This window comes from Odontesthes bonariensis, chromosome 22 (assembly GCF_027942865.1).
Source record: "Odontesthes bonariensis isolate fOdoBon6 chromosome 22, fOdoBon6.hap1, whole genome shotgun sequence".
Taxonomy (NCBI): domain Eukaryota; kingdom Metazoa; phylum Chordata; class Actinopteri; order Atheriniformes; family Atherinopsidae; genus Odontesthes; species Odontesthes bonariensis.
Genome location: NC_134527.1, coordinates 20347530 through 20360314, shown reverse-complemented (window position 1 = coordinate 20360314; position 12785 = coordinate 20347530). Strand labels below are relative to the sequence as shown.

Genomic DNA, 12785 nt, shown 5'->3' with positions numbered 1-12785 from the left:
GATACCAAATCACTTTCTATGAAAAAGCTCTCTTCACTTATGTAACAACTTGACAGTAATGGCTCATTACTGCTTTGATCCACCAACACACAGACTCCTCTCACACATTCATACCTTCCATCTAACAATAGTCCTACACTCCTGTTATCCACTCATGTTTTTATCACACAATTCCACAACACTAAAGCTGTGGGTTTTTAACTATGCAACACATGTATGACACATGTGAACGATTGTATAGGTAAAGATAAAATAAAGGAAAAAACAGGGGGCAATTAGATTTGTGAAAATATTCCCACCAGAAGATGAGAAACACAGTGAAACGTAAAGGCTTTGAACTCATTATAGTGTAAATGCCAATTAAAAGGCAATGATGTGATGAAGTACCTTGGCAAAATCAGAGACAGCAAAAGCTTGTTTTCTTTTTCTTTGATAAGCCGAATAACACCCACATTGATTATTCTTCTCACATATTCAAGTACATGTCCAAAAAAGTAAAAGCATGGGAAAAATCAGCACAAGATATGTACATATAAACAAACCCCATGCTAAATTGATAATAGCATGAAAGTAATGACAGGGATTTTAAAAAAAACTCTAAAATCTAAAATCTAAAATGGCATTTTAGATTTGATGCCAATATTGGTTCCAATATTCAGTTTTACTTGCATAACTTGCAGTTGATAGCTGCAGATCGTTAAACTGTCCAGCCTGTCCAGTGTTTTTGTATCTGATCTCATGACTGATTCCTGCTACAATTCCACACATCAGACCCACCCAACATCACACATTGAAGCATAGTAAACACTACTTTGTCTTATACAGAACAACTTTATTGTTTGACCAATACGGTTATAGTTTGGCCTATGGCCCTCATAATGGTCAAAATAAAACATCCAACAACCAGTGGTGGGTTGTGTGTGTATGATGAAATGATTTGAAACCAATCATTCCCCCGTGTTTGAATGAAAAGCCCCTTCTCAAAGATGCACCCATGCAATATGACACAGATTGGGTTCTAAATTCAAAGCAAAAGTAAAAGAAAGTAATCAAAAGGAGGATCAAAATGGGGTCAGTCTAATGTAACTAAAAAAAGATACTGAAATACTTAAATATGTAAAAAGGAATATACGTAATGTTTCTATCAAGAGCCTGATTCGAACCACAAGCTGGAACAAAGTAGTTCTGCTGGAGCTTTGACAAACACTAGCATGTCCTGAACTGGACCAGTGTTTCCTTTAATATTGTTGACCTCTCAAAACACAAATCTTTATCTAGTTATACGGATAAAACAAACACATTATTTCCATGAACATACAATATATGAAAACACAAAGTGTTTCTTACACTCCTGTGAGACACTATAACTTGTCCAGATAAAATCCCCAACGTATGAAGCACCAGTAAGGATAAAACACTGAATATTTTCTTGTTAATGCGCATGTGATAACTTTTATATTGTTGAAACTGTACAAATCACTGTATCTGTCAGCGGATTGTTAAGATTTGTGGTATGGCAAAACCCTAAAACACTTTGGGTCTTGAAAACATTTTCTAGCAGATGTTTCCTCGATGCCACCCAGCGCAGGGCAGGGCAAGGGAGACTGAAGCTGAGGTTGTTAAGCGTTGCACTGCTGCCATAAAATGACCCCCCACAGGGAAATCACAGGGCCAGTGAACCAAGGAAGTCTCTCTGCTCTGTCTTTACTCCGGTCCACACAACACCCCTATACCTATCGGCAAGCTCAGCAGGTTCATTAGTCCGACAACTATACCCACAAAACCAGCCTGTCCACATCTAACACTCACACACAGCACACTACCACAATCTCCACGTGTTAAGAAGCATTTCTTTCAAACATCATAAGTTGGAATCGTATCATTAAGGTACATCATATATCATCAGGAACATTATCGTTATCATTATTATGCCTAAAAAAAATCTATCAAAAATAATCATTCAAAGGTGGCAATTTCTTCTTTGTGAAAGCTGGCTTATTAAATCTATTTTGAAATATACATTTTTTTTTCAACAAGATGCGGTAAGTGAAAGTTCAAGCTGGCAGCTGTTGATTCCATAAACCTTGACGAAGGCCACAAATTGCCTTATTTGATGTTAACATCTTTTTTGCATATCCTGGCTGTTATCTGCTCACTCTACTCTACTATACCAGTGTTTTTGATCAACTCATTCATTTAGGGCAGACAATTAAAAAGAAGCCATGACCTTTCTTTTTTTTTTTTTGGTTTCTGTTTTGGTCTCTACAAACTGATGAGACAAGTGGTTCTTAAATGGCTACACCACTCGATTGTTCACCGACAGTTTTCACTGAGAACAGCTGCTAAATAGTTGACTATGATCTAAAATTCGCCACAAGGCTTCAGAAGGTCAAGAAGAATAGATTCAGTTGATTATTCTCACAATCAGTGATGCATTTTACATGCCATTTGCTGTCATACTACTGTTGATGTGCTTTTATTACATGAACAATGTATAGTGAGTGTTTTTACATTCTATGTAAGCTTCCAAGAAAACCTCAGCTGGAGTTTGCAGAGTGTAAGTTAAAGACAGCTGCTGAACAATGCTGTCAGAATCTCTCGGTTATACAGAAAAGCTATAAAGCTGAACCTCAAGGATTCTGCATTCCAAAGGGGATTGTTCTGTTATTCTGCGAGGCTCCCATCATCTCCAACGGAGTGCACTACTCCAACATTTTACACTTCCGTGCTCCAACTATAGCATCAGATGTCATTTACCAGCAGCTTGTTATCATTAAATAGCAAACTCAGCTGTCCTCTTATCAATCATCATTAAGGCAGTTTTAAACCTCTTGGTTATATTTGAATACTATCAAGGGATGTTAATAGTACAGGTGTGGCAGTGGCAGCAAGATGCACACTACTAATCTGATTTATTCATGACAAGGGCCCCACTGTATTACTGCTCACCTCCAGGTTTTAGCTGCCCACTAAGAAGAATGGATGAGGGTTAACGGTAAGCCATGTTTTTTTTTTATAATGTAAGACCTAAATTCAAGACCAGTTTGTTACCATTTTCTTTTTTTCCCCACGCTTCCTTGCATTAAATTTCCTCCACCCTTTTAGTTTGGTGAGATTTAGGCCTTCGAAGTTTGACTTGTGACGCCAAGGTATCTAACAAAAGGGTACGGTATGATGTAGTCTAAGTGTGCTACCACCGCTGTTCCTGGAGATAAAGAATCTTAGCAGAGACATGCAAGCCTGATAAAAGTTCTATTTGGGTTGTTGCGGAGTTTCTCATGCACACATGCTTCCCTAAGTCTGTGCGCTTCGTACATCTTCATATATGATGTTTTAAAGATACATAAACCTCCTAACTATTGTCTTTTTTTTTTACTGTGATGCGCTTTTGTTAACTTAAGGCTCCAAAGTGAACCTTGGGCTGTAAAAAACAATAAATTATTGAAAATATGTGATTCGTAGGTTCAGTGTGAGTAGTTGAGACTGCAGCTTTCTGTGGTTCTCTGCAAATACACAAACAGTTCTTTCAATGCTTTGGAAAGTTTGGAGTTCTCAAAGAGTTATTGATTACCTCAAGTCAATGTGGGCAACCCCACTGGGCCTCATGCCTTCTAAGTTTACAGGGTATGTGTCTGAAATCAAGGTCCGTGTGTTTTTGTGAGGAGACTGATGCAGCTATAGGCAGTATGGACTTATAAAATGTATGTAATACAAGTGAATCTCATGTAAAAATGATCAAAGGCATGTTTATATTCTTGTATTACCAGGCAGCATTCTCTTAGCCTAGAATGAAAAGGAAAGCTTTTTATTGATATTTCACTGTTGGGTTCTCCTACAATTTTTCTAGTGAAGAGAATATCTGAACATGCAGCCATAGTACCCATAGTTGCTTTTTTTTAACCAGTAAAATATATATTTTAAGGTTATTCTAAGCTGTCTTTGAAATTTAATTTAACTGCAACTGGCTTCCATCTGTCACGCAAGGGCCATGGAGACAGCTTCATTGAGGAATCAAATATGCAGAAAAATACCAAGCGTTGTTTTGTAATATAAACACAAACTGAGACTAGGAGAGAACTCTGACACCTGGTACCCCCCCCCCCCCCCCCCCGGCTGAGTCTGAAATGACTGTGTCAGTGGCACAAGTCTGAAGATAAAGGTTTGGTGTTACTGTTTAAGATTACAGAGATGAGCAGACACACACGTACACACTCACAGCATCTTTATGTGTGTCTGTGTGTGATAGCAAAATAACAAGAGAGGGAGACAAATTGATGTGGGGAGGAGAGGGACAGAGAGGAGCATTAGCCATCCCCATTTCCCACAACCTCTCGTCTCATCCAACATCCCCTGATGCTGTCTGATCTGCGGTAAGTGTTGAAGTTATGGACATATTTTTGCTTTTCATCCTCTGAGCTTAGCCCTCACCCCCACCGAGTTATTCAGATATAACCTGTTTTTTTTTTTCATGACCACAGACATTAAGAAAATCTAATTAAACACATCGCATATCATTTCCTATTCACATAATCATTTTTTTCCTGGCCAGTCGGGTGATCCGAGACAGAAATTCTAGTATTACAGGACACATGATCAGAGACTTAAAACCCAGTGCAGATATATTTGGTATTCACGTGACCTTTAAGTGGTTTTAAAAGAGCTAAGTAAGCTTGTGGGCAGTAGGCAAATGTTGGCCTAGCCTCCACTCTTGAGAACAGAGTTACATGAAAATCTGTAACATATGACAAATTAACAACAGCCTTGTATCAGTCGACACTAATGTAACTATAAGCAATGGCCCAGTTCAGAGTGCCACCATTCAAGTGACTCAGAAATCTGCAGGAGCAGAAGAAAGGATGCAACATATCTAATACCTACCAGGCTGTGTAATTACTGTAGGCCCTGCAGGGAATGTGCCACTGGCAGGTTTTCTTTTAACAGTTGCAAGCTGAATGGCACACCTCTCACACATGCAATGAGCTTTTAGTAAAGGAGCAGCTGAGAGCAAACATTTGTTTTTGGGTAAGCTGTTTTGCTACAGTGAAAGAGATGATTAAAGAGGCCATTTGGGAGAGGGAGAGAGTTCACTGCTGCTACCTTTTCCATGACATCCACAACAGAGAATTAAGGCTGGGCCAAAGGGTGTCCAAAATGATAGCTTTTCTAGATATTTACCACTTGTTAAAGCATTTAGTGTCAATTCAAAGGGACTTTTCACTGCCTTTAGTTCACTTTTCATTCAAATGCCAAACACCTCAACCCATCTTCATTCTAATTAGCCAAGGAGAATGGCATGTTGGTTCTTTGTCGTGGCAAAGGCGACAACCTTTAATAATGCCCCGAAATCCGATTCCGCACTCCATGGGAGCCTTCTCCCTCATGGGCTGTCAATAACCCTCTACTGACCTTGTGAAAACACATTGACTATTCCCCAAAGTGAGCTTGCCTGACTGTAACACAACGCACGTCCGCTACTAAGAATTCACCCGAGCGGGAGACAGCCCACGCAGTGTTTAAACCTCGAAGGTGTCTGAGTGCTAAGTTTCAATTCTCAATAACAAAAATGAGATTTCCAGATATCCAAGTATACGGCTTGAGCTTACAAGGAGAGAAAATGTGAGAATATGTGGTGAAGATGTTGCCCAGATGCGCAAATAGTTATCTCCACCCGTGATTTTTTTTTTTTCTAAACCAATATACTTCTCTAATTGTATTAATTTCCAAGCAGGCTTAATATCACATTAACGGATTGTGACACGCTAATTGTGAGATCTGCCGGTGGGTTTAGACAATATGACCAGAACAGAATCTCAGGGAGTCGGAAAAAAGCTCATCTACAGCTAATGTCTCCACAGTGCAGTGATTCGCCCCTGAGGCTTACCACCAAATTCAGCGTGCTAACACTGCAGCAAGCACACGCACCACTCCTCATAAACCCATAGCTCAACTGTACGTTGAGCAAACATACCTGGTTTTTATGCCGAGTTCCATCTTCGAGTTCAGAAGAGCTGTTCATGATTCCCCATCGGTCATTTACCATCCCACGAAGAACCTGCGCATCAGATCCGCCTGCTTGTTCCAGGGGACAATGAATAAGCCCACTCTTTTTTTTAAAGTCTTTACCTGTGATTTCAGCCTACTCCATGGGAAAATTGGGTATTTGACGTTGAAATAGTAAAGGATGAAGCACAACTAGTTCTACGGCTGAGCTACAGCACACAACGCACAAATTGCGCACCAACTTAAATTCCTTCCGAGAGTTTCCTGACCATCAATCCGTTATTCCACATGGAAATTATATCAAAATAAAATTGCTTTGGTTTCAAGCTTTCAATGTTTTTCAGTTTGACTCACAAATGAATCAAGATACTAAATATAACAAAAAAGAAACCACAAAAGGATCCCGTGAGCACCGTGCGCAGTCCCTTTACTCCAGAGAAAGAGACTGAGAAAATCCCCCTTGGCTCAGATAGCCAGGTGCAAATTCACCTTTTTGTCCATCCGGTCCCGTCATGAAAATAGTTTGAAACGACAGTTTGTCCAGTAGTGCGTTCTCCTTGGACTGAACAGGTGAAATATGTAGCGGGATAGGATTGGAAAGCCGCTGCCTATTTTGTACTCGTTTACGCAAGAGAAACCTCCGATGTAGATACTTAGGATGGACAGAGCCTCTTTCAGTCTAATTGCGCCAGGCTGATCTCGCTGCTGCTTCACAGAGATGCCTTTGACGAGACAGGTGCGGGGAGATTAGCGTGCTCCACTTGTGAGCCACACGGTGCGCTTCGTACCTCCGAATGCCAATCAGCGAGTCCCTTCAGTATGCGCGACGCGCTCCAAGGCAGCTTTCCTTCCTTGTACCGCCCTGCCCTCGATTGCTGTACCAATGCCTCACCGCCTCCTCTTCCACTGCACCGTGGACCCTCCTATTCCACCGCAACCCAAACGGCAGACTATTATTATACCCATATGAAAGATGCAACTACGAGGTTTACTGAATAAATATGCACGCGTGAAAAGTTCCCTGAATCTACACAGTAATTATAAGAGGATATCTTAATATCCAGTGGGGCTTCTGCCTGCCCTTAGAAGTAGATGATGCATGTTTGGGGACTTTAAAACGAGAGACAGACATAAAACATAAATGATAATAAAACAAACAAGATGAAACAGAATATTAAACTAACTCAATCATTTCACATAAGTGAGATTTTAAACCCGACTGACGGATATAGCGGGTATAGCAAATGGATGGATGGATGGAGATTTTAAACCACTGGAGCCCTTTCCAAGAATTGCAAGTTTATCTCATGTGAGCTTCAAAAACACTTGAGTTTATGGCGATTAAGAACAAAGCAAGCAATAAAGTAAACATGAACTGTAAAGCTGCTTACAAGCAATGCTCGAACCAGAGGCATGTGGCTTTCCAACAAAAATGGAAATGATTAGAGTTACGGTACTGATAATATTCTTTTGTCTTTTGTACCTTCTTCTCATATTAATTGCAATCTTATCATGGGGTATTATTATTCCTGGGGGCTCGGAAAAACTCAGTTGCATTACCATAAGAGCTCTTGAACTCAAAGAACACTGACACACATACTTTTTTTCAGTGCACAGGTCCTCATCACCACTAGCATCTACTATGCACATTATTGTTAGCTGTGTGGCTGTGTTTTTGCTCACCTTAGGGAATGTGATACATAGACTATTAGATGTCTTATTATTGCGGCAGGGACTAAGAAAGACTTTTCCTCCCTGTGAGAAACATGCTAGCACAAGGGGGAGGGAGAAGGATGGGTTAAGGGGGATAAATGTAAAATGGGGTCACTGCTGCTCAATGTGCATCGTCAGCAGGTCCTGCACCCACCAATGGATTGAGGATATGTTCTAAAGGCCGAATAGTTTGTCATGGATGACAGTCTATAGGAACAAAATGGGTAAATAATTGTTGTGACATCTTAATTAAATATTCAGTCATATTTTTTTTCCTTTCTTTTGCTTAATAAATAAATAATATTTGGAAATCAATTAAAGCAAGCTAGCAGGCTCTGATCACTGCTGATATATGACCAAATCCTTTCGCATCCATTTCAAACCTGCGAGAAGGCCACCCATAATTCAAGAAAAACTCCTATTTATTGTTAGATAACCTACATTCTTTTAGTTTTTAGCAGAAATGCCTGTACTCATGTAAGAAGTTTTTCAAGGCTGTGCGGATGTGCATTAATAATTCGACTTTCCCACTGAGAAAAAAATCCAGTTTATCAACAAAGTTTTCATGAAAGTTCTTGAAGTTTTCTCATGTATTTTTAAAGGTAATATAAACTAGTAACCAGTATGTGCTTTTTAGACATCGTCATGCCACAAGTTGTTAACCACCCAGCCAAAAAGGAGTGATTCAAATTTTGTGTACAATAAAAGGTTTTAAAATTGTAAAAGAATGAGCAACGCTCATAAAACCTGGATAAGCACATCGTGTCCAGTGTTTGCAGACTGTGTGATGATGATACCTACTGAAATGCAATCGGCTGTGACTCTGAAAAGTATCACAGATTCCAGGTATCGCACTAACGTGAGGTAAGTTTAAATAGCTGACGGAGAAAAATTACTGTTCTGTTTACTACTGTATGTTTCAGTGTGTTATCTGGTTTTCCACCCACATACAAGTTTTTATGCCTTCTCTATTACCTCCCATGATGCATCTCTCTTTGCGTGGTCATATCAGCTGGAGCACACGTCATTCAAGACGTCTGCTCCACGACTCAACCAAATTTGCATCTTGCCTGAATCCTGTAAGTTACGTTTGGCTTGCTCTTCCATTTTCACTGTTCAGGTTTAATTCAGTTTGCGCCACCAGTGCTGTGGGGATTAACTTACTGCGTTCCTATTCGTTGAGAAGGAGATGCAAGTTCTGGCAGCAGGCAACAAGCAGGATGATCACCCAACATTTCTGACACTCAGAAATTTCCCTCTGACTATCTTTCATCTTTAATCCTCTCTCACTATGTAATGTCAGACTATATTTTTAGCCACAATCAATGACAGCCCAACAGTTCTTTCAGTTTGGTAATCTTTTATTTGGGACGGCTGAGAATCTTGTGTACCGGGCTTTAGGGGTGGATTCGTTTAAGAGTCTCAGAGCATCATGGAGTCAGGATTTCTGGAACACCTTTAAAATCTTTAACACAAAAGGGCAATTGTCTAAATCAATAAAACAATTCAGGAGAACATCGTCTTTATCTTTCAACCTGTTTGACATCACGTATATATGGAATATAATGGATTTCAAAGCAAATGTTCAACATTATATTTAAAGACGACTTCACTGCAAAGAGAATCTGACTGCATATATGTAATTCAGTTCTAGTATAGGCAATATAGAATTGTTCCAAAGATGCAGTTACACTTGTACCTCATAAAACTTTACTTTTAATCTTCTTGGAGCTGGTCTGTCTTCACAGGGATCCGAATAACCCATCAAAACCAAAGAATGTACAACTATTGCAAAAACATAAAAAAAAAAAAACTAAAAGTGGAACAGAGAAGTTGGAACCATGTATTTACGGATGCATATCATACTTACCCTATGGCTTCTTCTAGTGGTATTCCTGCAGTGTAGTTGTGCCATTTTCTCAGGAACGGTTTAACAGGAGCACTGTAGTGAGTCCACTGCACCTGAAGCACCAATATAAATGCTTATTATGCTGCGTCAATGTCAGTTTTTACTCAGACAATGAGCACTGTGGCAAGCATTAATCACAGCTTAACAATGTGCATGTTCGTTAAGAGCAGGTCGTGTAATCACTCAGCCCAGGCACATTTCAGAACCTCTCAAAGCTGCATTTGTTAGCAGTGTACACAATAGCATCACAATAAAGGCTCTAAAATTGTGACATGGTAACAATCTACTTTGCTTATTGTTTTGTATAGGGTGGCATTCACAAGATAATTGTTGTTTGCTCTGTTCTTTTTTTTTTCTTTTCTATGAGCAATGATCTACAAACATTAGGCTCTCATTAAATAAACAACATCTGGCGTCATAATGAATTGTGAAGACTTAACATGTTTGCTAAACTACTACTTTCAGTGAGTGTGAGTCATTTATACATATTTTTGAAAGAGTACTGGCAGATCATTTCCTCTGGAGATAATAGCTTCAAATGAGAACGTAATATATTTAACGTAAAAACAGGCATACAATATTGATTTGTGCTTGCTCAAACAAAAGGTTGTTACAACCAAATGTCTTTTCCACACCCTGGGGTCGTGGTTCCGTTTTGATGGGAAATAAAAAAAAGGAAAAAAAAAAGTGCAAACATCGCACTTCCGCTGACAAACTGAAGAGATACTGCGTCTGTCCCACATCCTTCCGGGCTTTTGACAACATTTTGCAATAATATAGTGATTTCTTTCACAATAAATGAGCCGTGACTTTAATATCAAGGGTAAGGGTTTAACAGAAGACTGCCAAATATATGGCGGATCAAGTAATTATTGTTAGAACCTTGGTCACGCCAGCTGGTGGCCATGTCTTTGCCCGATAAGGTGTGTGCTTAGGAGTGTGTGTCTGTGTGTGCTCTGCTCTGGTCTCATCAGTGAATGTCACTGAAACCTGACCAGCTAGAGACATTCAAGGAAAAAGGAGAAGTCTCTCAGGAAGAGCTGTTTATCTATACTGTTAGCCCACACAATACAGCCTTTTACTGGCTTCAGTGTTTTATATGTCCTGATGGCCAGTGACTGTGCTCTGTGGTTTTAGGTCTTTAGATTCTCGTTTTTTGTTTTGCGTACCCTATATCATTAAATCTACTGTCTGGGTTGTTTCCCCTCAGCTTGATTGCTTTATTTAATTATTTAGTTTTTTTTTTTTGATTAATTTATGTAATTTGACACCAAAACGGTAGCAGTACAAATCACTGTAACAACACAGTAACAAATGACAGAGATATAAATAGGGAAAAAAATTATTTCTGATAGCAGGGGGAATGTTGAAGCATATTAACATTAATGGAAGAAGAGAAGAAAGAGTAGAATTTCACTGAGGTTTATCTAGCATAAAAGACTCAGAGAGGTTTACTGGATAATCAAGACTATCAAGGACATGTGCACTAATAGATGCACATGCTGTAAATCCACTGCACATCAGCAGGTTAGTACATATGTCCACATACAGAAGTGCTCAACCAAACACACACCAAATAATGGTAAATGGAATCAAACTGTCAGTCCCTCCACTCTCATGAAAAAGAATTCAGTGAAAAATCAATAAGGGATACAAACAAAGACTGTGCAGGCTAAGGGAGAAGTCCCTGGTGTTATTAATGTATAATGATGGTCTTTCTCAAAAATCTCCAAAGGAGGGGTGAACCACGCACACCTCTGAAGTGCAAAGTCAAAGGCAGTACTGCATCTCTTCCCGGCTGCTCTGCAAATTCCCCAACTTAGCCTGAGGTTAGTCAAAGGTGTGGGACATGATTTAGGTTCCCGATGCATCAGATTCTTTTCAGAGTTCTTTGCTCCGCCCTATCCTCTTTGCTGTTTGAAAAATCAACCCATTGAGGCGAAGCCATCTCATCAAACATTACACACAGTTGCAAGCTCAGATTTTGGAGTTCTTAAGAGCCAGTGAGTCACCGACTCTAATGAGGGTAATTAGTGTTAAACCTTGGAATGGTTATTATTTAATTGGTGGTGCTGATGCTGATGATGGCAGAAGATGAAAAAAAGCTTTATAATATGAAAGGTACATGTGACCAGATAGCAGTTTTCTCTATCCAAGCTGTTCACAAATTATAATACTTTTTATCAGTGTTATTTCAAACTATTTAGTGGATGGATCACGTTCTCAGCTGTGCTCGGGTCCCTCTCTTCATAGCTTCCGTCCCCTTCAGTGAGTAAAGTGTTCCTCGTTCCTTCAATCCCCGTTTTCAATCGGATGTTTAATGTTGTGTAACTCATGTTCTTCATGTTTTGCCGTCTCCATCTCATTTGCGCTCTGTTTACCCATCGGCTCACCATCAGAATGTCTCAGTGAGCTGCTGGGCTGTGTTTGCTGAATGGTTTGTAATTATCCTCAGGCCTCCCTTGGGCAAAGCTCCCAGGCACCTCCGCAAGTATGTGCTGCTCCGATTAACCCTCTCTTTTTGAGTTACCTAGCTTTGCAGCTGAGTTGGGAAGACGTACAACTTAAAAGCAAAATGCAAGTAAGTGGTAGAGGTTTTAAAGACTGCAGCTGTTGGAAAGCAACTTCCTCTATGGTGGGAACACATTTTCTCCAAGTTTCTTTGTATCTTTCTCTATTCAACTTCTTATATTAAGTGCCAGCAGACACGCTTATGAGCCAATAAGTGTACAGTCTGTCAGCTTACTGCCCTACCAAGTCTGTAAGGTCTCCTATGCTGGATGTCATATTGGACTGAACTCCCACAGTGTTTCAAGTCCAATCTCTGCCTCTGGGGAGGTTGTGAATTAAGTAGGCTGCAAGTAGTCCAAAAATATACTTGTTCTGCATAGATTTTGTGATTTAGATATATGATTAAGTGTAGTTAACCCCTACCAGGCGAAAACATTTCATCTCTCTACAGCTCTAAATCAAATATGGAATGTTCAGCCTTTCTCCTGCTTAAATATGACTAAAAATTACAAGCACTGTTAATATAAAAACCTTTCCAAAGCTGTATCCCTCTTTCCCCATTATGTTCTGTACATAGTTACATATTTTACCTCTACCTGTGTTTGCAGGTTTTATTAAATCCAAGCTTCTAAAATGACACCTTCTACTCCTG

The 12785-nt window shown here is 39.7% G+C and overlaps 2 protein-coding genes across 3 annotated transcripts in view; one reads left to right on the top strand and one right to left on the bottom strand.

Annotated features, from left to right (window-relative positions):
• fibcd1b (fibrinogen C domain containing 1b) overlaps positions 1-6872 on the bottom strand; it is a 115935-nt gene extending 109063 nt beyond the window's left edge. For both annotated transcript variants that reach the window (XM_075455373.1, XM_075455374.1), the window contains exon 1: positions 5969-6872. In XM_075455373.1, coding sequence (XP_075311488.1) covers positions 5969-6040 — 72 coding nt within the window. In that variant the 5' untranslated portion in view covers positions 6041-6872. The remainder of the gene's footprint in view (positions 1-5968) is intronic.
• The window catches only part of LOC142373353 (uncharacterized), a 314679-nt gene that overhangs the window by 208795 nt on the left and 93099 nt on the right, over positions 1-12785 (top strand). The gene's annotated exons all lie outside the window — the stretch shown is intronic.